Genomic DNA, 27,179 nt, shown 5'->3' with positions numbered 1-27,179 from the left:
TTTTAGCCAAAGCCGGTTTGGCTCAGTGGAAAAACATCGGCCTGGGGACTGAAGGGTCCCGGGTTCAATTCCGGTCAAGGGCATGTACATTGGTTGAGGGCACATCCCCAGTGGGGGATGCAGGAGGCAGCTGTCAATGTTTCTCTCTCATCAACGTTTCTAACTCTCTATCCCTCTCAATTCCTCTCTGTGTAAAATCAATAAAATATATTTTTAAAAATTCACTTTTTAAAAGCTGTAATGTAATATCATCCTTTTCAGAGCTTTGAGTTTATTTCCTTTTAGAGTGTATTACATATTGAGAAATGAACACATTAATTTCTAGCAATGGCACATTGAATGAGATGCACAGAAATTGCCTTCTCTGCTCCTATTTATTTTACTCAGTAGATGAAGAAGTCATTTTCTTGTCCTCTTTTTGCCAGTGCATGTGCTCACAAACTGGACACATACACACACACACTCAGGATTTGTTAGTTTTGAACTAAATAGACCAAAAAATTTCCTTGGCTAAAAGTGGTCCTATGTCTTATAACCAAAGCCAGCCTTCTATCTATAATAATAAAAGCATAATATGCTAATTACACCAGACACCCTTCTGAACATCCTTCAGGATGTCCTTCTGGATGACCTTCCAGCAAAGCCATGGCAGTGGGCACCAAGTCCCTTGCATGAATTTTGTGCATCAGGCCTCTAGTTTTTATATAAATTACTAGAGGCCTGATGCACAAAATTCCTCGTATGGCCAATAGAGAGACTAGCACAAATTCCTTGCCTGGCTTCTGACCAAGATTCCTGGACAGAGAGGAAGATGTCTTTGGACCTTTAATAACAGATACCTGGGTGAGAGAAGCCAAATTCCTTGAATAGTTGTAGAGAGGGAGGAGTTCAGGGGATGGGGAATCAGAGAATTATAGGACTCACTACATTTTCTAGGAGAAAAAAGAAAGTTCCAGGAAATCTGCCAGATGAAGCTTTGAGGTGTTGTCTTAAGACCTTAAATAACCATCCAATAAGATGAGAGGACTATGACTCTATAGAAGGGTTGCCTAAGACCCTTGGAAAACACAAATATTTACATTATGATTCATAACAGAAGCAAAATTACAGTTATGAAGTAGCAACGAAAATAATTTTATGGTTGGGTGTCACCACAACAAGAGGAACTGTATTAAAGGGTCGCAGCATTAGGAAGGATGAGAACCACTGGTTTAGAGAAATGGTTCTGGAACCCTGGTTGTATCAAAATCATCTAGGGAAAATTGGTAAATATCTCAATTAATGGGTTCTACTCCAAAAGATTCTGTTCCAGTAGATCCTGCAATATGGACCTGAACTGTTTGTTTTCTTGGTTGTTGCTGTTTTTGCTGTTGTTTGGAGAGGAATGGCATTTTTAAATATCCCAGATATATCTGATACTTATAAATCTGCAGGTTTCAGAGATTCAATAGACTGGTTTGGGGTCTTTCAAAGGTTTAAAAAGATGAGAGAGAAGGAGGAAAAGAAGAGAGAAGAAATGTAGCTTAACATCACAAAACTGTTTACCATTTAATGGTAAAGACTAGAATTATAGTGAAGACCAATATTAATTATACTTTAGTTATCTGGACAGCTAAGGGATTTTGTTAGTCCTGACTATTATGCAACACTACTCACTTGTCCTGGTCTACCCTCTCCTGGTTCTTCTTCTGCTCTTAATCTTCCTAGGATTAAGACCATCTTCTTGCTGTCTGGTCAGCTAATATTATAAATCCTTAAGGGGCTTGGAGAAAAATGCCAGCTTTTTTGCTCCACTCAGCAGGGTAATGATCTAGGTCAGAAACACATAAACAAGTTCTTACAGAGAAAAAGGCTCTCTTCCACACAACGGTGGATGATGTGAATCCCAGATCCTCTACAGCCATCATCAGCAAACTGTGGCTCGCAAGCCACATGTGGCTCTTTGGCCCCTTGAGTGTGGCTCCCCACAAAATATCATAGCCTAGGCGAGTCTACTTTGAAGAAGTTGTGTTAGAAGTTTAAGTTTTAAAAATTTGGCTCTCAAAAGAAATTTCACTCTTATTTGACACAGTGCTGGAAGTCCCAGCCACAGCAATCAGACAAGAAGAAATAAATGGCATACAAACTGAAAATGAAGAAGTAAAGACTGTCATTATTTACAGATGACATGATTCTGTATATAGAGAACCCAAAAGACTCCACACAAAACTGATAAAAAAAAATTCATTACTACAACTGAAAATTCAAAATAGCAGTATACAAAATAAATATCGAGATGTTAGTTTGCATTTTTATAAACCAATAGTGAACTATCACAAATGGAAATGAAGAAAAACAATTCCATTTATAATTACATAAAAACAAACAAACCTAAGAATAAATTTAACCAGACAGGTAAAAGACTTGTACTCAGAAAATTATAGGACACTGAATAAAGAATTTGAAGAAAATATAAATAAATGGAAACACGTCCTACGCTGATGAATAGGAAGAATTAACATTGTTAAAATGTCCGTACTACCCAAGCAATCTATTGATTCCATGCAATTCCTATCAAAATAACAATGGCATGTTTTACAGAAATAGAACAAATAATCCAAAAATTTATATGGAACTAAAAAAGACACTGAATAGCCACAGAAATGTAGAGAAAGAACAAAGATGGAGGAATCACATCACCTGATATCAAACTGTACCATAAGGCCACTGTGATCAAAACAGCATGGTACTGCATAAAAACAGACATAAATCAATGGAACAGAATTAAGCTCATGTCTGTATGGTCAATTAACATTTGACAAAGGAGACAAGATTATACAATTGGGTAAAGACCGTCTAGTCAGTAAATATTGTAGTATTGAAAAAAGTAGGCAGATACATGAAAAAAATGAAAGTAGACCACCTTCTTATACCATATACAAGAACAAACTCAAAATGGATTAAAGACTTAAATGTAAGACTCAAAATCATAAAACTCCTAAAAGAAAACATGGCAGCCCTAACTGGTTTGGCTCAGTGGATAGAGCATCAGCCTGCAGAGTGAAGGGTCCCAGGTTCAATTCCAGTCAAGGGCAAGTATCTTGGTTGTGGGCACATCCCCAGTAGGGGGTGTGCAGGAGGCAGCTGATCGATGTTTCTCTCTCATCGATGTTTCTAACTCTCTATCCCTCTCCCTTCCTCTCTGTAATAAATCAATTAAAAAAAAAAAAAAAAGAAAGAAAACATGGCAGTAAAATCTCTAACATTTCTCATAGTAATATTTTTTTTTTCTGGTATATACCTCCTTAGACAAGGGAAACAAGAGAAAATAATAAACAAATGGGACTATATCAAACTAAAAAGGTATGTTTTGTTTTGTTTTGTTTTGTTTTGTTACTGCAAAAGAAACCATTAACAAAATGAAAAAAGACAACTCATTGAATAAGAGAACATATTTGCCAATGATACTTTTGATAAGGAATTAATATCCAAAATTTATAAAGAATGCATACCAACTCAACACCAAAAATACAGCAACAAACAATCCAATTAAAAAATGGGCAAAGGATCTGAATAGACACTTCTCCAAAGAATACATACAGATGGCCATGAGACATATGAAAAGATGCTCAAATCACTAATCATCTGAGAAATACAAATTAAAACCACAATGAGCTACCACCTCACACTGGTAAGAATGGCTGCCATCAATAAACCAACAAATAACTGTTAGAGAGAATGTGAAGAAAAGGGAACCCTCGTGTACTGTTGGTGGGAATGCATATTGGTGCAGCCACTATGGAAAACAGTAAGATTCCCCAAAATATTAAAAATGGAACTGCCTGCCCTAACCGGGTTAGCTCAGTCGATAGAGCATCAGCCTGTGGACTGAAAAGTCCCAAGTTCGATTCTGGTCAAGAGCATGTACCTTGGTTGCAGGCACATCCCTAGTAGGAAGCATGCAGGAGGCAGCCAATAATGATTCTTTCTCATCACTGATGTTTCTATTTCTCTCCCCCTCTCACTTTTTCTCTGAAATGAATAAAAATGTTTTTTAAAAATTAAAAAATTTAGAAAGAAAATAATCATGAGTTCTTTGTAAATAACGAAGAGCTATATCATATTGTCAGTTAACCTCACCACCTGTTGGTTTATCGTGCAGTAATCAGGGAAGAGGGGAGGAGTATAGTGGACTATCTACTGATATTATTAAATTTGGCTTACACATTGTATTCTAGTTTACCTCAAGCCAACAGCTTTGTGTCACTAATCAAGGTGCTCATGCATACAACAGAAAATTAGACATAAAATCAGTAGGTGAGATGTGCATTGCTACAATGCTGAAACTGAAACAGAAGACAGAACAATACTTGTTCACCATTTCCATCTAAAGATAGCAACAGAGCAATTTCCACTCCTCTTTACAGTCGGAATTCACATTATTACCCAATAAGTTAGGCAATGAGTAATGGAATATCATTTTGAACAGAGAAACAAGTAAAACCGTTGGGTATACAAAATGGAGACTACTTTTTTAGGCAATTTAGTATTTTCTGGATTACCCTGATTCTGTATCCACTGAAAAGAAAAAGAAAAAAAAGCACACAAATTAAGTTGAAAACATTTGATTAGGTCAAGACTGGTATTTGGAAATTACCAATTCTAAAACTCTGTTTCATATTAAAAGTACCAAATTGTTAAGCCTGACAAAGCACTTGAATGCAAATAATGTCTGGCATCCACGGACTCAAAAGGAGTGAACGACCAACTAATGACTAACACTGACAGATGGTTTCGTTATCAGTAAAAGTCACAAAATGGTTAGAACTACCAGGCCCTTGGAGACCTATCACCCCAAACTCTGCTCTCTGCTCTCAGGAAAACCACAGTCGAAGGGGCAGGACAAACCCACATGAAATATTAACCAAAACCTTTCCCTTTCTCGTCATTTGAGCAGTGAATGAATTTCAGGCAGGGTAACAGGAATTCAGACCATGGGGTCAGATGTGGGCTGGGTCATCCACCTCACAAGGCTTCACATTATTTTCCAGTTTATATGGGAAACTATAAAGGAATACCTTGATTTCCTAATAAATCTGAAGAAATGTTGAATGACACCTTTTCTTCATGTGTCATGTAAAACTTCAAACTTAAAATGAGGCAGCCCAATATTGATTCAGTACTTATAATCCTTAAGTGGTCCAGAATACAGATCTCTAGGGGAAAAATAATGAGACCCTGCTTGCTGAACAAAAATCAGAGTCAAGGGAGGCTGAATCATGAGACAAAGAATAGTGAAAAGTTGGGGGCCAGTTTCTTTGGAGGGGGGAGGAGGGAAGAGAAGAGGGTGGGGCTGTGTGTCAAAAATACCAAAGGGGGGGGAAAAAAAAATACCAAAGGAATCTTCCTGTAGCTGCAAACAGAAAGCAGGGCCTGAACCCAGAGAACCTGGGCCATTTTGCACAGTCAAAATCAAGAGGTCAGGGGACACAGCAGGCCTCTTAATAAGATTCTGAAAGTTAATGGCAGGGAGGGGCAGGTGAGCACCTGCTTTAGGGCCGTGGTCGGCAAACTGAGGCTTGCGGGCCACATGAGGCTCTTTGGCCCCTTGAGTGTGGTGGCTCTTCCACAAAATACCACAGCCTGGGCGAGTTTATTTTGAAGAAGTGGCATTAGAAGAAGTTTAAGTTTAAAAAATTTGGCTTTCAGCCGGGACCAGTTTGGCTCAGTGGATAGAGCGTCGGCCTGCGGACTGAAAGGTCCCGGGTTCGATTCCGGGCAAGGGCATGTGCCTTGGTTGCGGGCACATCCCCAGTGGAGGGTGTGCAGGAGGCAGCTGATCGATGGTTCTCTCTCATCGATGTTTCTAACTCTCTATCCCTCTCTCTTCCTCTCTGTGAAAAATCAATAATATATATATTATGTTAAAAAATTTGGCTTTCAAAAGAAATGTCAATCGTTGTACTGTTGATATTTGGCTCTGTTGACTAATGACTTTGCCAACCACTGCTTTAGGGTAAAACCAGAACAACACAGGCCCCGGAGAGCAAGTCACAAACCAGGAGTGTAAGAACTGGAGTTGCTAAGGATCTGCCTGCATTTGTTAATGATTCTTCCACCATCGGACCATGCTCTGTAGATTAATACAGGTCATAGCAACGAAACTTTGAGTGCATCTAAGAAACACAAAGCACTCAAACACAGTGCTTGAAAAGAGAAATAACGAAGGCAGCTTGAAGGACACAGTTGAAACTCTGGGAACCTTCAGTCACTGAGTCTTTACTAAAATGTTTTAAATTCCCAGGAGAAAATGTCTAATTATTCTAGGCTCATTCCTAGATCCACCAGGTATATCTTGGGATGGAAGTAGGGGCAGAGTTGCTATGCAGCACAATAGGGCCTACTGGGGGCCCATTTTATGTATTGGGGTTTTCCTGGAGAGGAAGAATTGTTGGGATCAGAACAATGACTCCAATTTTAGTTTACCACAGTGTCCGAGATTTATTTATTTATTTATTTATTTATTCCTTTCTTTCCCTTCCCTTCCTTCCTTCCTTCCTCCCTTCCTTCCTTCCTTCCTTCCTTTCTTCCATGAAAATGGTATATCATAACAGTATGATTCAGAATGGAAGCTCTGAGCCAAGTGCTCAGGATCAATTTCTGGCTTTATCTATTACAAACACTGTACTTTCTTCACCTGTCAAAAGCAGTCAGCTATAGTTCCTACTTCACAAGATTGCAGTACAGGGTAAAAGATTGAATTCACATTATGAGCCTAGCATAGTGCCTGTCACTATTAAGCACTCAATAAACTGTTGCTATTATTTTCATTCATTCAAAAATGTTTAATGAATACTGATTATACATCAAGCACTATCCTCATTATCCTTCCATTCATTATCCTTCTCTTAACTTATGTTCCTAACTTAGTCATTTACTAGGAATGTGGGGTCATCCTAAACTCCTCCCTCTTCCTCACTACCGTCCACTTCTAAAAAGGCCAGGTTCTGCCTATTACACATCCGTCAGCTCCTTCTCTCTTTATCACTGCCTGACTCAAACCTTCTTTAATTTCTCTTCTCAAACATGAGTCATCTGCTCTCTGTCTCCCAAAGGCTAGTGTCACCCTCATCCAATCTATTCTCCATCTATATTCTAAATTGTCTTTTGAATACGCATATTAACAAAATTATACACTTGCTTAAACTCCTCTCTAAGATAAACTCACAACTCCTACCTCGCCACAGGTCTTTGTGATCTGGCCCAGCCTGTGTCTCCAGCCCTCTCCCCACCCTCACCCTGTGCCCCTGCTAAACAGGCTGGAGTCCCGACCGATGATGCTGATCCTGCTGCTGAGTCACCTATCCCTCCCTTTTGACAGCTCCTCCTCTTACATTAAGGTTCATTATTCAATCAGTGAATACCTCCTAACACCAGGAGCAAAGTCTGTGCCAAGTTCAGGGAGTGTGATGATGAGCACGCTTAGTCCTTTCTTTCTCACAGAAAAAAAATGACTTTGAGGCTCTCTCAGGGGAAATGAAGTATAATTCAGGTAAAGCTGTCTCAAATTTAGCACTGCTACCCTCATCTGTTGGATATCTTACAGAATTAGAGAAATTGAATAGATTTTGGCATCAAGTCCAAATGTACGTCAGCAGATTTCAATCCCAACAGTAAACTGTGACAGTGGATTTACTCATTTTAACTCATACAGCTCTAATGCATTTGAAAAGATTGATTTGCATTATAAAAACAATGATGAGTCCCAGCTGGTGTGGCTCAGTGGTTGAGCATTGACCTATGAACCAAGAGGTCATGCTTTAAATCCAGTCAGTACATATGCCCAGGACTGGGGGCTCAATCCTCAGTGTGTGGTGTGCAGGAGACAGCTAATCAACAATTCTCCATTATCATTGATGTTTCTATCTCTCTCTCTCTCTCTCCCTTCTTCTCTGAAATCAATAAAAATACTTTTTAAGATTTAAAAAAATACACAATGATTCCACCTCTCTTAAAACCTTTTAAATAAGTGCCATGTTATTCATTGAAGACACTTTGTGATCAATTGAATAAAAATGGTATTGTTTCATTAAAAAAAAACAATAAGCGATCAGAGAGTTGCTTCAATATCTTACCTAATAATAAACAAATATGTAAATTGACCATACCTCTGCTGTGCCCACAGCCAATCAGAGTGAGTATGCAAATTAGAAGGACAAAGATGGTGGCGGCCCAGCTGCTCAAGGAATGGAGTGGTCAAGCGGGGCAGGACACCTGCTATGAGAGAGAGGGTGGGGAGGTGAAGGGATCTACAGGAGTGGAGAGCCGCAGCCAAGAAGATGAAGATGGCAGACTCGAGCTGGAGTCTGTAGCAAAGACGAAGACAGTAGACTCTGGCCAGAGCAAAGGCTGAGTCCTAGGTGCCAGAGGAAAACCGGTGCTGGATACCAAGGGAAGGAAGGTCTATTGCACGAATGTCTTCGAGCCACGGGCCTCTAGCCTATATTTATATAAAACCTAAGCAACATTTGACTGGTAGCTATGTAGTGCACTGACCATGAGGGGGCAGATGCTGAATGCACAGGCATGGAAACATGGGACAGACTGATGAATCTCAGAGAGAAGGAGGAGGGTGGAAAGAGATTAACCAAAGATCTTATATGGATACTAGAGCCTCTGTGCACGGATTTGTGCACCAGTGGGGTCTCTTGGCCTGGCCTGTGGAGATCGGGCTGAAACCAGCAGTCTGACAATCCAGGATTGCGAGAGGGCACAGGCCAGGCAGAGGGACGCCCCAGGTGCACGAATCCATGCACCGGGGCTCTAGTAGTATTATAAAGTTGTAAGGCATTAAAAGTTAAGTAACCGAAAGTTTCTGCAATTGTCTAAGGGTAATAACAGGCTAGGAAATACTACAAAATGTAGTCAATTCAAACAACTTTAAAATCATGCCTTTCTAATTAATATATTTTTACAGCATTTATTGAGTAAAATGCTTACTGAATAAGCACAGCAGGCTGCTTACAAAGACAGGTAGATGATTAAGCTGGAAACTGTCCTCATTTTTCCAGCAATGGCGACCAAGTTCATTCAAATTCCCAGACCTGCACTGGTCATATTGGAACAGAAAGCCTGCTTGGCGCATAGATATGGCATAGAGCTCACCTTCTTCTGTTGGACTTTCCAGTGGGTTTCTGACCTCCCACGCTAGGCTTTAGGGCCCTGGAGGGCAGGAGCCTGTCTTATTGAACAGAGCTCAGTGAAGCATCTGGCACACACAGGGTACCCAATAACTGTAGGCTGGGCTGCCTGAGCTCCGCTCAGCTCCAATAGAGATGCTGTGCCTTCCCTCCTGTCTTTTGAGGTAATGGACCGTCCTTCCTAAGAGCTACTACCCAGCAGCAGTAAGGCCCATCAGTTTAATTTATCAGCCCCAGCTGGGACCTACCTTCTTTAAAAAATTCCATGTGATTTTAGCACTAATTTACTAAAGACAAACCATCTGAAATATGTTGATTCTGAGAGTGACACACACAATCACTACCGGTACGTACAATGACACGTCTCTGCCGTATCATACCGGTGGAAGCAATGGCAACTCGGCTATTGGGTTATGAAATGAATGTTCCCTTGGGCCTCTGTGGCAAAGTGTGTGATTTGAGCGGTTTATCTCCTATCAGCCTAGTGACCCTCGCTGGTATGTTGTACCATCAGGCAGGCGCTCGAGGAGGTGGAAAACTTGAACTGTTACTTCCTCTACCACCTGCCCCAGTTCAGCACTGCACCCATCCTACCTTTCAGTCTGACTTTCAGGACAGCCGGAGCAAACCTCACTTTTCAAACGTTCATGAACGTAGTAGTCTCACCCTGAACACAGGAGGCCTGTGACTCATTTCTGAATGCCCGTGTGGAAATGGCAACTCCTCCCTCTGCTGAGAAACGGCTGAAACAAGCGTGAGAGAAGCACAGGAAGTCATACTGAGCTCAGCTGGGGTCTGTGGACTGGAGCGTTCCCTCGGAAAGGACAGGGTGGGCACCTAGGCGCTGTCACTACTTCTTGTCTTCTGTCTTCTACAAAAATGAATTTCTCCTGTGGGCTTGGAAGGAGCTGTTGCAAAGCTGTATCAATTTCCCCGCAGTTCCTGGCTCCTGACTTACTACATACATGAAGTCAAGGAATAACCATTCTGATGTAAATAACCATTTCTGATCTAAATAACCAAACATTTCTTGAGAAAGTGTAATTTAGCAGGAAGTGAAGTGGTGATCAAACCGAAGTAACCCCCCCCCCCCCCATTAAACCAACCAACAAACAAAAACAAACAAACTCCAGCTTATGGACTTGAAGCAAAGTCTTAGGCAAATACTTAAGGGAAGCCTGCCAACAGGTTCCTCTGAACTAGTTTCCCAATCAGAACAGGACTCCGTTCCCTATGAGAAACCCAGGGCGAGCTCCCCGAGGTGCGGGGAGTGGGCGTGAGCACTGGGTCTGACCCCCAATGACTCCGGGGCATCCCTCCGGCCCCAGAGCCAGCCAGTACCTCCACCTCCCCCCGAAACCCCCACTCCCGACCCCGACTCCTGGAGGTTAGGAGAGAAAAAGAAGAAAAACGAACCGGGAACAGGTGGAGCGTGGGGACGGAGACGCCCGTCCAGTGCCGGGCGCCGTGGGAATCAGGAACCTGCCGCGGCTCCCCCGCCGCCCCGGCTCCTCCGCCGCCTCTGGGCGCCGCCGGCCCGGCCCCGGGGCGTCGGAAGCGCCTCCACGGGGGCCCAGGCCCCGCCCCGGAGGACTGCACCGGCCCCGCGTCCCCGCCCCGCCCCGCCCGGACTGCGCCCCATCCGAGGGGAGCTGGGCCGGCCCCCTCCTTCCTCCTCCCCACCCCTGCCCGCCCCACGCTCTGGGCACCCGCTCCCACCTCCCTTTTCCACGAACACCACCCCCTCCCCCTGAGGAAAGGCGGCCTGGAGGCGCTGGACTTTCCGTGGGAATCCCCGCTGCGCTGGTGACCTTGGCCTGTGGGTGGGTTTCCCGCCCGATCCCTGCTGCTGGGCTCAGTGTGGGTGTGACTCTGCGAGGCTGCAGCCTGCCCTGCACCTGCCTCAACTCTCTTCTCCCTCCACTGATGAGAGAGAGAGAGAGAGAGAGAGAGAGAGAGAGAGAGAGAGAGAGAGAGAGAGAGAGAGAGAGAGAGAGAGAGAGAGAGAGAGAGAAGAGAGAGAAGCAGCGATTGAAAGAGAAAAATCCATCTCAGGGTTGGAAGGTCATACTCAGCTGCAACCCATCCACAGCCCTCAGCTAGGCAGTCACTGTGCATCCCCACGCAAGGTCGTGACCCCCAGCCACTAGTTCTCTTTTCCGTGCTAGTTTGCCAACTCCTTGAGGACATGAGTTTAACTTGACGTTTTCTAGTGTGATAAAATATATGTGACATAAATTTTACCCTTGTAACCACTTTATAGCATAAAGTTCGGTGTTGTTAAGTACATTCATATGGGTGTGCAACCATCACCACCCGTTTCCAGAATTTTTCACCCTCCCCAGATGACAACTCGGTGTCCGTTAAACACTAATTCCCACGTCCCTTTCCCCCAGCTCCTGGCTACCACCGTTCTACTTTCTCCCGCTATGAACTGGACTACTCTAGATACCTTATGTCAGTGGAATCATACAATATTTGTCTTTTTGTGGCTGCCTTACTTCTCTCAGCATAACGGCTTCAAGGTTTACCCATGTTATACATAGCATGTGTTAGAACCTCCTTCCTTTTTAAGGCCAAATAATATTCCTCTTTCGTATCTGCTTTTATTTTTTCTGGGGTATATATCCAGCAGTGGGATTGCTGGGTTACACTGTAATTATTTTGTGTAATTTTCTGTGATATCATCAAACTGTTTTCTGCAGAGGCTGCACCATTTTATATTCATACCAGCGACACACTTGTTATTTTCATATAATCTATCTTTAATTTACACCTAGTTGACACCTTTTGGGGCACTACCTATTCTTTCTGCAGAGGCTGCACCATTTTATATTCATACCAGCGACACACTTGTTATTTTCATATAATCTATCTTTAATTTACACCTAGTTGACACCTTTTGGGGCACTACCTATTCTTTTTTTAAAAAATATATATTTTATTGACTTTTCACAAAGAGGAAGGGAGAGGAATAGATAGCTAGAAACATCGATGAGAGAGAATCATTCACCAGCTGCCTCCTGCACACCCCCTACCAGGGATGTGCCTGCAACCAATGTACATGCCCTTGACCCGAATTGAACCTGGGACCCTTGCCCTTGACCCGAATCGAACCTGGGACCCTTCACTCCGCAGGCCAACGCTCTATCCACTGAGCCAAACCGGTTTCGGCTACCAATTCTTTTTTCTTTTAAATAATATATTTTATTGATTTTGTACAGAGAGGAAGGGAGAGAGACAGAGAGTTAGAAACATTGATGAGAGAGAGTTATCAATCAGCTGCCTCCTGCACACCCCCTACTGGGGATATGCCCGCAACCAAGGTACATGCCCTTGACCAGAATCGAACCCGGGACCCTTCAGTCCCCAAGCCGACGCTCTATCCATTGAGCCAAACCGGTCACGGTGGCTACCTATTCTTGTATGAGTAAATGAATAGCTGGTTTTTAATCCCATCAAAAGGGAATTGGCATTAAATCAGTCCATTTGTACTCAACAAGCCCCGCCTTGGACATCTCATTCTCCATCTGCACTGTCCATTACTGTAGCCATGTACGGTTATATTTAAATTCAGATTAATTAAAATGAAACAAAATTTTAAATGCAGTTCTTCAGTCTCCCTGGTAACATTTCAAATGCATAATAGGCACCATAACTAACGGTTATTTGTGGGCCACTGTCTTCCTTCTATCTGCTTGTTTTTCTTCTTGTATCAGCTGCAAAGTTTCCACATCTTGTTCCTGCTTTTTTGTCACTGCCTCTGGTTTAACCTCTAGCCCTTTTATAACCACGCTGATAACTCGGGGAGGAGTCTGGCCAGATGCCTGGTGAGTACTAGTAGGCACCGCTTAGTCTCCTTACTGGTGTACCCTGGGCTGTGGAAACAGGATGGAGGCTGGCATCACATGGTACTGTCTGAATGGTGATTGCTGTTGTTGGACTAGTGCTGCTTATTAATGTGCACCTGCATGAATTGACTGAACTGCCAGAGTTGAAATTTCCTGACCCAGTGTTGTCATTACGACAGGAGTTCAAGTGTATTAGAAAGACATCATGAAGTTTTGTCAGGTGGCTGAGATTTGCATAGGAGAAGTGGAGAGAATTCAGCCTCTAGGCACAGAGGTTCTTAAGTTGGTGAAAAAGAAGAGAAAGGAATTCTGAGAAGGAGAAGGGTAGAATACTGGTATGTATGTCACCACTAAGTCACCAGGTCACCTGTAAGCTCCGACTCACGATCTCTTTACTAAACTCAAACCCAGGTCCAAGTTCTGGGCTATGTGAGAAGAACAGCTAAGGGTGGGAGGCTTTCAAAGCAGGCCACTGCCACTCATCTAAACACCTATATCTTCTAGCATTTCATTTTCATTCTGGATTCCCCTGAACATTCAATAACTCTATCAATCCATTAAAAAATCAAAGTAAGCTTAGAAGACTTACTTTAAAAACAACACAATGAGATTACTCTCATGAAAAAGCAAATTTCTTGTTCTGTAAGCTTATTTTTCTGTGCTTGGAATACAAGGAGGGGTAGAAATCAAGTGGTGGAAATTGCATTATTTTGATATTAATTAGCTTAACAATAACCCACAACCTTCAGACCAACTTATTTTTATATTAATTAAATGATTTCCCTGCCTATAGTTCCTTAAATGACACTTTTGTATTTTTTTTTAATGTCTTTATTGATTTTTAGAGAAAGAAAAACATCTCTATACACACTCTGATTGGGGATCGAACCCACAGCCTGGGTATGTGCCCTGACCAGGAATCAAACCAGTGACTTTATGGTGCCTGGGACGATGCTTAAATAACTGAGACACATTAGCCAGGGCTGTTGTATTCTGATTTTAACCCAAATTGCAAGTAAGTGAAAACTTTCCTCTGAAATTCTGGCATATTTATAAAAGGCCTGAAAATTACATGAATGGCTGCCTGTAATTTTGCAGGCATACAAATAGAATTTTTTTTCTGCAAAAGAGAATGCACTTAAAAAATCTGGTCTAGAGGTAGAACTAATCTGCTCAATAACTCATAAGGGAAACCATTTTTTCTGCAATTATGATTTTGCATAACAAGTTGCAAAAGTACTTTAAAGTGAGACTGTTAGGCAATAGTCATTTCTGGTAAGAACTCCTTTTGCACCATGGCCCTGTCCTGCGGAACTAATAAAAGTGAAACAAAAGTATAAATAAAACAACAAATAAGCCATGCCTTTTACAGATAACTGTTTAGTTATAAGCCTTTAACTGTTGCTTTTGAATTTGAATAATTCAATTAATGTTCAACAAATGTAATTCACAAATAGGTTAAACATTTTTATGTTTTGTTCGTTGACATGTGCTATCTGTTTAGAAACTTTATATTTCTACACCAAAAAGCCTTACTTTGGGGCTGAGCTGTGGTTTTCTTCTCTTTTCCCTCCTCTTCATCGATGTCATCCTCTTGCTGCAGCTCCATATCTTTATCTGTCTTCCTTTTCCTTTAATACACTCTTCAGAGGGACTGCTTCCTTCCTTCAATATGGTTTATAATTTCTGTGAGTGCATGGACCATAGCCAGCATCCCTTCATGACCCTAAAGAAAATTTAAAAGTGCAGTATTGGCACCACAAAAAACAAACATGTTTCAATAGATGATTTTTTTTTAAAGATGAACTTACCTAAAGTAATAGTGAGAACAGATTGAAATCTGAGCAGCGAATTCACAATGAACTCAAAGAATTCAACTGGTGAAGTCTTTTCTGCAGAATCCCTGCCTTTGGGGTGAGGATCTTGGGGAGACCTTGGAGAAGCCGACAGGTGTTCCTCTCAGTTCGGAGCTCCTTATCTTGCTGTGCAACCTAAGTGTGAGGAGAATCTTTGGTAGGAGCTGACACAGCCTTGCATCACTAGCTCAGGGTGTTGAAAGCAGGCCACTGAGCTAATTTCTTTAAACCCCATTTTCTACAGGTTGCTGATGGGCAAAGGTGATTTATGAAACAGGAACTTTTGCCACAACTCTACATCCCTAGTCACAAAGAAACAGTTACAAAACAAATGCCCTCGTGCTAACTGGAATTAATGAAAATGCAAATGTAAGTGGGGGACATATACTATTCACACCTTATTCTTTCATGGTTCTTTCATCTCTCCAACTTAAATAATGAGTAGACCCCTCTTTAAGAAAAATGAACATATGGCACCCAGTGTTGACAAATTATTTAGACTTTAATGTTACCTGAATATCTTATCTAGTAATAGATAAGCATGTAAATTGACTATACCTCCGCTATGCCCACAGCCAATCAGGAGTGAGTATGCAAATTAACCTGACAAAGATGGTGGGTTAAATTGCATATGCAGGTGCAGAGTAGCCAGGAGGGGCGGGATACCTGCTATGAAGGGCCAGGGGGTGGGCAACGGAGGGAGCTACAGGAGCAGTGCTCCATCCAGGAGTAAGGATTTGCAGGCTTCCAGGCAGCCGGGAGCAAAGCGGGGGAAGGAAGGCCTATTCTTGCATGAATATTGTGCAACAGACCTCTAGTGTTAAATAAAAGTGTTGATAGTGGGCATCCTTGTCTTGATCTCAGAGAAGTTTTTGAGCTTTTCACTATTGAATATGATGTTAGCTATGGGCTTATCTTACATAGTCTTTATTATATTGAAGTACATTCCTTTTATACTCACATTGTTGAGAGTTTTCATCATGAATGGACATTGAATTTTGTCAAATGCTTTTTCTGCATAATTGAGATGATCACATGTAAAGATCTGAGAAGCATTGCTTGGCAAGTAGTCAGAACTCAATAAAAACTATTATCATTATCATTGTGAATGGTGGGAAAGGGTCAAGTGAGAGTAGACCTTGAAAATACATGTCTGAGAAAACCTTACATCTACCATGTGTTCTCCAATGCTTGTTGAAGAAGATTAATGAGAAAATTAGACTTTGGACAGGGTTCCTCTTTCTAGCTGATTTAGCAGCTCGTTGGTTATGTATGTTTCAGGTGTTTTTAATTACCTCTGTCCCAATAACCAATTCATTATCGCTTGACTTAAAGAGTGGCTTTTAAAGGTCACTATTCCCACCTGCACTTTTTAAAATTACTATGGAGCTGATAAGCTTACAGAGAAATTTAAAAAATAATAAAGGCCTCTCTATAAGGCTATATTAACACATCACATTCCTCTAGCAATGCAGGGCATTCATAGGCATAAAGTTAGAAGACTGGTTTTTAGGATGACAGGTCACAGAAAGTATAGGTTATAGAGTTATCAAGCAGATAAATGCGTTTTTAAAAAATATTACAGAATATTTCATTAAAGTAAGGAATATTTGCATACCTCAAAGACCCCCAAAAAAACTCTCCAAAAATTCATCTAGAATAAAAAATGGTCCTGAGCAGCTGCAGCAATCTTGAGAAAGAAGAACAAAGTTGCACGGATCACAATGCCAGATATCAAGCTATACTAGTAAGCCCTGATTCTCAAAACTGCCTGGTACTGTCACAAGAACAGACATATAGAAAATGGAACAGAACCCAGAACCCAGAAATTGACCCAAGCTGTCATGCTCAATTAATATTTGACAAAGGAAGCAAGAGCATACAATGGAGTCAAGACATTCTCTTCAATAAATGGTATTAGGAAATTTGGACAGATACATGCAAAAAATGAAACTAGATCACCAACTTATACCATACACAAAAACAAATTCAAAATGAATAAAGGATGTAAATGTGAGATGGGAAACCATAAAAATCCTAGAAGAATCCATAGGCAGCAGAATAGCATATGTTTGTCATAGCAATATCTTTACCAATACATCTCCTAAGGCAATGGAAACTAAGAAGAAAATGAACAAATGGTACTACATCAAAAATAAAAAGCTTCTGCACAGAAAAAAAAAAAAAAAAAAAAAAAAAAAAAAAAAAAAATCAACGAAACGACAAGAAAGCCTACTGCATGGGAGAACATATTTGCTAATGTTATCTCTGATAAGGGTTTAATCTCCAAAATTTATAGGGAACTCATACAACTTAACCAAAGGAAGATAAATAATTCAATGAAAAAATGGGCAAAGGACCTAAATAGACACTCTTTGAAAGAAGGCTGAGAGACATATGAAAACATGTTCAAAGTCACTAATCATCTGAGAGAAGCAAATCAAAACAACAATGAGATACCATCTCACACCTGTCAGAATGGCTATCATTAACAAATCAACAAACGACAAGTGCTGGTGAGGATGCAGAGAAAAAGGAACCCTCGTGCACTGCTGGTGGGAATGCAGACTGGTGCAGCCACTGAGGAGAACAATATGGCATTTCTTCAAAAAATTAAAAATGGAACTTCCATTTGACCCAGTGTTCCCACTTCTAGGAATATATCCCAAGAAAATAGAAACACCAACCAGAAAGGATATATTTGTGTAAATAGCAGCACAACTTACAATAGCTAACTAAGATTTGGAAACAGCCTAAGTGCCCATCAACAGATGAGTGGATTAGAAAACTGTGGTACATCTACACAATGGATTACTATGCTGCTGTAAAAAGAAGGAATTCTTATCATTTGGAACTGGAGAGCATTATGCTAAATGAAATAAGCCAGTGAGAGAAAGATAAATATCACATGATCTCACTCATTTGTGGAATATAATGAACAACATAAACTGGTGAACAAAAATAGATCCATAGACATAGAAGCATGGAACAGACTGTCCAATCTATGAGGGAAGGGGGTAGTGAGGGGGTAAGAGATTAACCAAAGGACTTGTATGCATGCGTATGACCATAACCAATGGGCACAGACCAGGGGGTCAGGGCATGTGCTGGGGGTGGGAGTGGCTGGGGAGAGGTCAATGGGGGGAAAAGGAAACTTATGTATTATTTTAAACAAATAAAGAATTTGCATTAATAAATAAGTTAATTAATTGAATAATTAATTAAAAATAAAGTAAGAACATTTGGAAGTAGGTTATCTGCTTTTTTGTTGTTATTAATCTGCACCTAAGGATATTTTTCCATTGGTTTTTAGAAATAGTAGAAGGGAGGGGGAGAGACAGAGGGAGAGAAATATCAACGTGTTGCCTCCTGCACGCAGGGATGGAGCTTGCAGCTGAGGTGTGTGCCCTTGAATGAAATCAAATCCAGGACCCTTCAGTCTGCAGGCCGGCTCTATCCACTGAGCAAAACTGGCTAGGCAGGTTATCTGCTTTAATGGGTGAGTTGTATCTTTTCTAGCTGGAGAGAGTGAGCAAGCTGTTTAAAGTTCCTCATTTTCATCCTCTGCTAAAGGGACCCAGTTTTATTTTCTGAATTGTGGGGATAATATCTGTATTAAGGTTAAAATAAGATACTGTACATGAGAGTGCTTAAAAAGAGAGAAGGAAAGAAGGGAGGGAGGAATGGGGTAAGGGTGAGCCCCAAATATAGTCCAAAGAAATAGCCATAAATTTACGCTTGACTTTTTTACACGATTACTTAAGGTAAGAGTGCACTTGATAAGTATTTCGTTAAGGCATTGACTTTATAAGTTTAACTCCACCAACGCTGAGTTAAACTCGGTGCATCGAATACTTTGACTTTGTTGAGCTGCTTGCTCTCCTCTGTTACTACTTGACTGGCATATTAACCCATGATGCACTTTCACCTTTAGAATAGTTGAATTGCATTTCAGTGCCTGGCCATGAGTTATTGTGACTCAGAACCTTCAGGAAGTTGACTACATGCAGAAATTTTATGACTATCAGAGTGAGAACATGGCAGATTTCCACAAATCACTTTTATTGAGAGTTGAGTCACTCGTTGCTATGAAAGTAATGTATAGGGCCGTGTTCCATTTGAGGCAGAAATGAAAATTAATGGCATTTGTCAACACCAGTGGAAAAAGGCAAGCTTGACAAAGAAATGTAAACCCTACACCAGGTTATTTATTGCTGGGACTATTTCAGGCTCCTTGATAAAATGCTAGGAAGTTTGGCTGAATTAGATATCATGAGCTATTCATCATGTGTCCTCCCAGGCCCATGTGCAGCAACTCTATCCGCTGCTCCGAGCCCCAGGAGGCTTTTCTTCTCCACTCCTTGCAGGTGACGCCTGGGTTCCGGCAGTAGCCGCATCCCTCACCTTCACAGCTCCCTCGGATGTGGGAAGAAAAGGCTCCTTGTTCTGCGTGCTGCTTGGTTCTTTTCACCCTGCCTTCACTATGTTATTTGACTAGATTATCGTCAAAATCCTACCCAACAGGGACTTGTTTTCTATTGGGGCCTACTCAGATATGTTCTCCATTAAGCAAAGTTTATGAGATTCTTCTGGGGTGTGGACCCCACAACAAACCTGCCAATATGCACGCTGCTTTTTCCAGATGATTTTCAGGTATTTTCATCACCAGGTCCACTTCATTAAAAATGTTCAAGGCTCTCAGTCCCCAGAACTCCTCCTCCTGTATGTGTCTCACTAGGGAGGTTCCACGGGAGATTTGGAGGACACTTGTAGCTCACACACATTGCTGCTGATCTGTGGGATGACCTCCTTGGTGTGAGGCACAGCCAGGCCTCCAAGTGCTCCACCTTCCTCAGGATTCCCCTTTTCCCACTCTTGAGCCAGGTGAGTGTGATTAGATCCTCCGTGAGGGTCCTCAGATTTTGCAGGTCACTCATCCCATCAAGATCGGGACAGGCAGGTGATCCAGCCTGTCCTTGTAAGCTCCAGGTTGTTCTTGCTCATCCATCTTCCTTTCCTGTCTGCCTGTCCTCTCACTTCAAGCTCCAGCACCGTCCTACAGAGTTTACTTAACCAGCAATACAATTGTGTAAGGTGTGTATGTGTACAGGTAGATACACGAAAATTAAAATATTCCTTTTATACTTTCCCTTTCAGCAACTTAAAGTCTGTATTTAATATATTTTTTCCTTAGCTCCCTTTAGGATTTTTCTTTATATCTACTTTCAATAGGTTGACTATGATGTCTTCTTTTTCATCTTTTTAAAAAATTGTTATTGTTGAAAGTATTATGGATGTTCCCTTTTTTTCTCCCAATGACCCCTTTAGCCCACCCTCATCCCCTGCCCCAGGCCTTCACCACCCTATTGTCTGTGTCCATAGGTTATGCATATGTGCATATAAGATCTTGGTTGATCTCTTTCCTCCTTCTCCTCCTGATGCGGGGCATGGCCTGAGGTCTCCAGCCCAGACCAGGGCAGAGGGCATGCCTTGAGGTCCCCCGTCAAGCCCTGCCAGGTGGGGGACATGGCCTCAGGTCCCCCGTCAAGCCCCACTGGGCAGGGGACGTGGCCTGAGTTCCCCTGACCCAGCACTGGGGGTACACCTTGAGGTCCCCCGTCAAACCCCGATGGGTGGGGAGCATGGCCTGAGGTCCCCTGTCAAACCGAGCCAGGTAGAGGTTCTCAGCCTCAGGTGCCCTGGCCCTATCCTGGACGGGGGGTGTGGCCAGAAGTCCGTTGTCAAGCCCCACCTGGTAGTGGGCATGGCCTGAGGTCCCCTGGCCCAGCACCAGGACAGGAAGTGCACCTTGAGGTCCACCATTAAGCCCCGGAAGTTGGGGGCCATGGCCTCAATTTCCCTGGCCTGGCACTGGGGTGGGCCTGAGACCTGAGGTCCCCTAGCCTGATGATAGGGCGGGGGGCATAGTCTGAGGTGCCCTAGCCCAGCAGCAGGATGGGAAGCACACCTTGAGGTCCCCTGTCAAACCCCACAGGGGCAGGGGAGGGAGTAGCCTCAGGTCCCTGCTGATTGCTCCTTAAGGCTCCCATGGGAATTTGGCCTCAGCTGTGGGCACAGCCATCTTTGTGATGGAGTGATGGTCAATTAGCATATTCCCTCTTTATTAGTTAGGATTGTAAATGTTCTTATTTATAACTATTGTATATTCATATTGCAAATTACATGTTATTCACCTTTATAGTCCTGGGAATCCCAAGTCTCTGAATGTTTACTTAACAGCTGCAAAACACATATTTATTAAATGGAATTGGTATGTGAGCACTAAATTTATTAAAGGAAAGAGAAAAACCTCAGGTCAGCTCTCTTTGGATAAAACCCTCATTTAAATTGGATTAAATGCTATATCAACAACTGAGTATTATTCATTACATAATTTTCTCTAAGTCTATATGTACTCATTTGGAATTGTTTTGAGTGAATTGTGTTTACATACAAAGTTTAATGTGGATTTGCATCAGGAAGAACAATTTGTAAGAGCTATTTTCAGCTCTAAGAAGGAAGTGACAGTTTTAAAATGTTTAGGAGAAGTATTATCTCAATCAAACACTTGCTAGGTCATTTCGTGGATCACTTACATTACTTTCTTTTTTAACTCCCAGGCCTATTCAGAAACAACAAAAGAAACTTAGTTTTGCTTGCTGCTAGTTTTCTTGTGACTAAGGTACAAATGAAAATAGTTTCAATATTGAATTGTCTCTGTATTAAAATAAGATCTATTTCATATTAGTCTTTTGTCCATGTTCGCCAATTTCATTAGCTCTTTATTATGATCAGGCAGGAAAATTATGACTATCAAATTTGAAATACACAATATATTTGCAATTACGATTAATAAAGTATTTCAAAATAAGCTCCACATTGGACTTAAAAAGATCCCTCTTCCTTAAAAAAATAGTTTTCAAATTAAACTTTCTGTAATTCTATGTTATTTGTTCCCCGTCTGTGCCCTCTTTGACCTCTGTTTGTGTCCATAGTTCTTATTTCTGATCTGATTAAAACTATTTCATGCACTTTGTATTAACCCTAGGTGTATGGGAAGAGTTGGAACATGGATCAGAGCTCAGGATCACTTCAGCTAAAAGAAGGCTTTGGGAAGTATTACTATACTTGTGGACTGAAAATAAACTATCAATATAAGGGTAATATTTAAAAATGGTTCAGCTCTATATCCAATGCTGAACCATTTTTAAAAAATACATTTTTATTGATTTCAGAGAGGAAAGAAGAGGGAGAGAGGGTCAGAAACATCAATGATGAGAGAGAATCACTGATGGGTTGCCTCCCGCATGGCCCTCACTGGGGATGGAACCTACATCCCGGGCATGTACCCTGGACCAGAATTGAACTTGGTTTCAGTCCACAGGCCAATGCTCTATCCACTGCACCAAACTGGCCAGGGCCTGAGCCATTTTTTTAATACAAGGAAAGTCAGTAACTTTCTAGGGCAGTGACTCATGGACTCATTCAGATACAATGAATGCTGCTGAGCTCCCACAGGATCAGGTGTCAGTGCATCACCAGCTGAGCCCACATCCCTGTTTAGCCTTCACCCCTGACCTATCCGTCTTTCCTCACCCCCTTTCTGCTGAGAGCACTCTTTCAATACAGTACGTGCACCAGAGTCATGGTCTTGGGCTCGGATACTAGGAATCTCAGCCTAAAACCATTGGTCCTGTAATTAAACCTAGGAAGATTCTAGAATGAGGTTCCGGAAATGATTCACTTGCTGGTCAGATAGCAACAAGAACCCCGTCACTAGTTTCAGTTGGAATCCCAGTAGCTCCTGGCATGCTGTGGAGATGAGCCTGCCAAAGCATTCACCTGTGGTGAGTGGGATGGCCTATGAAAGGAAAGAGATACAGCAGCTAGTGCACTGTCTCTGTTCTTTGAGAATCCTGGGGGAAATGAAAAAAGTAATTATAAACTCTAGAATTGGGAGCCTGTTGCTAAGTGACACTGATAACAAGGTCTAATGTATTAATCAGCAATTTAGAGCCAAGTGTGAAAGGCAGGGGACCTTTTAGGCAGCATTTAAAGAGACCTTCATCCCCTGCTGTCAGAAGGAGGTGGAGCATAGAGTTTAGCTGTGAGAGGAGCAAAAGTTCAGAGAAGGCTGAATCCACAGTCTGGCTAAGTCTCCTACTCCAGACGCAGGGTCCTCATAGGAAAAGCATAGGACCCTAAGACTCAGGATGGAGATTTCTGAGTGGATGCCTTTGAGTGCCTTCAACCCTCAAACTCTCCTGAACTCTCTGGGTCTGCAGAAATGGGCAACTGTACTTTGTTGGAAGATAGAGGTAATCTCTCAAAGATTTTTGCAAATGCCTCAAGTAAGACAGGGACTTTACAAGACAATGCTTGTGTTCCCTTAGGATCTGTACCCAACTCCCTTTCTATTCACTGAATTGATAACAAGGACCAAATTTCAGCATAACCACGCTGGAAAGCGCAGAGCCAAAGTGACTGCAGAATCCCAGCATGCACTTCCGGGAGCTGGTGGAGGATGCCTTGAAGTGAATCAGAGAGTGCTGGATCAAGGAGGCAGAATATTAAGCTTATAAAGGGAAAAATTATCACCATGGTGGCACTCTCCCATGATTCAGGGTTCAATATCCTTATATGGGCCCCCAGAGATAATTCTAATACATAACAGGGTTTACCTTTGGAAGATTTGAAAAGCATGCATTCATATAAAAACAACTAGAGATGTCAGAACTGTCAGACAGACCATGGAGAAGGGATTGAGAGGTCAAGAGAAGGAAGTATGCTAAAGAGGGTCTACTACATGAGCCTAGAAAACTTGCAGCTGACCATGGTCATTGAAAGAGCACTGAGGACTCTATGCATCAAGCAACAAGAAAACTACCAGAGGAGAGGTACACCAGAGTCATGGAGAAGCTCAGTGGTGATCTCTGTAGGCCAGAGTTGATGATGAGATGCTGTCATAGAACTAGGATTCCTAATAACCCAGGAGGCGATAGGATCCCAGAACAGCAGAAGTTATTTACCACCCAAATCAACTTGGGTATAATTTCAATAAATGGACACCAACTGTGCATTTTAAAAGTGTTCTCAGGTGAGGCTGACACTATTGATCCAGGGACCCTACCTCAAGAACCACTTCTCTAAAGGATGTATCCAGAAGTGAAGCCACTTGGACACAAGGCATGGCTATCTTCAACTTAGATAATCCCAACTATCTTCCAGAGTGGCTGCATAATTTATAGTATGTGCCCACCAAAAATTAGAACTCCATACCACGATGTAGTATTATAAAGCTTTTAAAAGTTTGCTAATACAGTGGGCATGCAGTGGCATCTCAGTATTTTAATTAACATTCCTCTGTTGACTAATTGTGTTGAGAACATTTTAATGTTTACTAGTCATCTGGATTTCCTCTGTTGTGAAAAGCATAAGGCGGTCAGTCTGCTCCTGGCCTGGTCTGCTTTCTTCCAGCCACCCCAGTTTTCTGGTCTGATTTGGGGTCTTCTCGTTCATGACCCCGGAGTTTGTTTGGGTGTCCCAGTGATGAAGTGGAGGTGACTGGGGACCCAAAAACGTCACTGGTCTTCTCACCAGGTGGGTTCAGATGCCTTCCATTTGTCAAAGATACCACTTCCTCTCACCAGGGGGAGTGTGTGCTTTTAGGTATGTTGGAAGTACTTCAGTTGGTGCAAAAATAGTAGGTGACATTCTATTGGGCTTACTTGAAGGAATAGCTTCTTCGAGACTTAAAATCTTAAAATGGCCCTGGAACTAGCTGGCCAGCCACCTTCTCCAGCTCTTGACATGTTGCTTGCTGGGAAGACTTCCTCAGCCCTCCTAAACTTTACTTTTTGTTTGTTTGTTTGTTTAATATATTTTATTGATTTTTTTACAGAGAGGAAGAGAGAGGGGCAGAGAGTTAGAAACATTGAGGAGAGAGAATCAACGATCAGTTGCCTCTTGCACACCCCCTACGGGGGAGGTGCGTGCAACCAAGGTACATGCACTTGACCAGAATCGAACCCTGGACTTTTCAGTCCACAGGCCAACACACTATTCACTGAGCCAAACTGGTTTCAGCCAAACCTTTACTTTCTGGTGAATGCACTGTGTGTGTGTCACTTAAGAAACCCTTCTCTATCCCAAGTAGTAAAGATCTTCTCCTCTATTTGTCATTGAGCAATTTTGTAATTTGTCTTGGACGAGATCTCATATACACCTGGAACTGACTGTTGTGTATAGTGTGAATTAGGAGTCCAATTTCATGGTCCTCACATGGTGCACAGTTGTCCTGGCACCCCTTATGGAAAGATTATCATTCCTCCCACTTCCCTGCAGTATGCCTCTGTCCTATATCAAGTATCCCTTTGTGTGTGTGCCATTTTATTTTCTTGTTACTGGAATATAGAAATGTCGTTGTTTTGTTAATATTAATTTTGTATCCAGCAACTTCCTTTCAGTATTTTAAACTGCATTAATGAGTTTAATATGTTCAATTTTAAGCATTTCAAATGTCTGACCAAGTAAGTCCATGTTCCTAGTAAAGAAAAAGCTTCCAAAGCATTTTGTCAATCTAATTTTAACTTATATATGTGATAAATTCCATTTCTCTTAAATATTCTTACCTCTTTTAATTTGAAATTATAAGTCAATTACACATTTTAAATAAATAAAATCACAACTTTAATCTGCCTGATAGTCTAAAATGTAAAAATATTTTAAGTATGGCAAACACTTTAAATAACATACATAAGTAGATTATCCCTAAACCTCAAGTGAAAGTATTAATACTAGTGGTATGATTTATCATCTTCCCATTTAATTATAAATCTCCCTCTGATTGAAGCCACCCCTCCTTTAAATAACATCAACAGTGATCAGAAGTTCCATTTCAGGAGAACTGAGATTCCTACCCAGAACAAGTAATTATTACTCCGCATGTCTAGTTAATGACTTTAAAATCACTTGCCAGTAAGAAATTTGAAACTGGATGGCGACCGGGAGGAGTTTAAGAACAGGGTAACCTTTTCCGGACTACAGGTAGACACCTGAGTTCTTCTAAAAATCATTTTTTAAGTCCAGAGTGTCCTCCAAGCCCAAGCCCTTCAGATGGAATTTCTCAACCTGCCTCTCTAGTACACATGGTAAACACCAGCTAATAGCCATTCCTTGGGCACACAGCAGCCCAGGGTGTACCCACATGAACAGCAAGGTCAGCCTTTGGGAGGACGGACCCAAGAAAGAAGCCTGTATAGGCCCTGGAAGCGGGCTTGGGCTTTTGTATTTGGAATTTGTGTTTCAAAGTTTAATCTGTTTTTGAGCCAGGAAATGGGGAAGCAGGAACATGGATAGGTATGTCTCCTTGACCCATGGACTTTTCAGCTCAGGGGAGGGTGCGGCTAGTGAGGAGACAAAACAGTCCTTCTAGGGGCCCAAGGCAAGGCCCACTCTTGTCTTGGTCTGAGGGCAAAACTGCACTAAAACTAGGACAGAAAAGGTGCTTTTCTGACCTCTTTCACTAAAGTTAAGCCAAATATGAAGATTATCCTAGCAAGTTAAGGGACACAAAAGTAGAGATGAAAGGGTACTCCTTCAACATTTTCCTATCTTGAGGGCCCCCCGGATGAGACTTTAACTGCCCATGTGTTTATAGCTCTGCAAGACATATCAGTTCTTCAAACAACTAAAGCAGTTGCCTCACTGAAGCTTGTCATTAGAACAGTCCTCAGCAGCTGTCATGCTAGAATTTCTTTATAAGGAGAGACTCAGAGGCAGGTTATCTCTTTGGAAGCCGGGAGACTTGAAACTGCATTTGCACAGTGCTTTACATAAGCTGAAGAAAATGTGAAAGGAACAGGTGGGAGATGGCACCATTGGTCCTTTGCCACAGCTATGTGTGCCACTCTGTTCCTCCCCCAAATTCCTCTTTGGCCTGAAACCATCATAAACAACTTAACAGAATTAAAAATATTAGTCTTGCTTCGGTGTCATTTGCAGAGAGGGGGGGGGGGGACACTGTTCACAGCATATCAACACATACTCTTTAAGTTAGGAAACACTCATAGGTGACATGGAAAGGAGGTAGAATACAAATGAATAAAATTTCAAAAATACATAGAATTTGAAACATGGTTCTGTTTTATAAAATTAAGTGAAACTTATGAAAACACAGACTTTGATAAAGATTGTCACATCTCTTCAATACAAAAACCTGTTCTAAAAAGTAAAGATGAAACAACTTCCATATTGATTTAAAACTGAGAAGCATTAAGATTTCCCCAAGAACT

At 41.8% G+C, this 27,179-nt stretch overlaps 1 protein-coding gene across 3 annotated transcripts in view; it reads right to left on the bottom strand.

Annotated features, from left to right (window-relative positions):
• The window catches only part of STX11 (syntaxin 11), a 31,839-nt gene extending 17,093 nt beyond the window's left edge, over positions 1 to 14,746 (bottom strand). Inside the window, exon 1 of one of the 3 annotated variants that reach the window (XM_045572885.1) lies at positions 14,567 to 14,746. In XM_045572885.1, the coding sequence (XP_045428841.1) occupies positions 14,567 to 14,639 (73 nt within the window). In that variant the 5' untranslated portion in view covers positions 14,640 to 14,746. Of the gene's footprint in view, positions 1 to 9,004; positions 9,084 to 10,595; positions 10,734 to 14,566 lie in introns of those variants that run through there. The other 2 variants (XM_036414418.2, XM_036414419.2) reach the window with 2 other exon arrangements.
• Positions 14,747 to 27,179: the final 12,433 nt, after the last annotated feature.

This window comes from Pipistrellus kuhlii, unplaced genomic scaffold, assembly GCF_014108245.1.
Source record: "Pipistrellus kuhlii isolate mPipKuh1 unplaced genomic scaffold, mPipKuh1.p scaffold_m20_p_5, whole genome shotgun sequence".
NCBI classification, from domain to species: Eukaryota; Metazoa; Chordata; class Mammalia; order Chiroptera; family Vespertilionidae; genus Pipistrellus; species Pipistrellus kuhlii.
The sequence above is the reverse complement of the archived record's forward strand: the minus strand, read 5'-3'. Positions and strand labels throughout refer to the sequence as shown.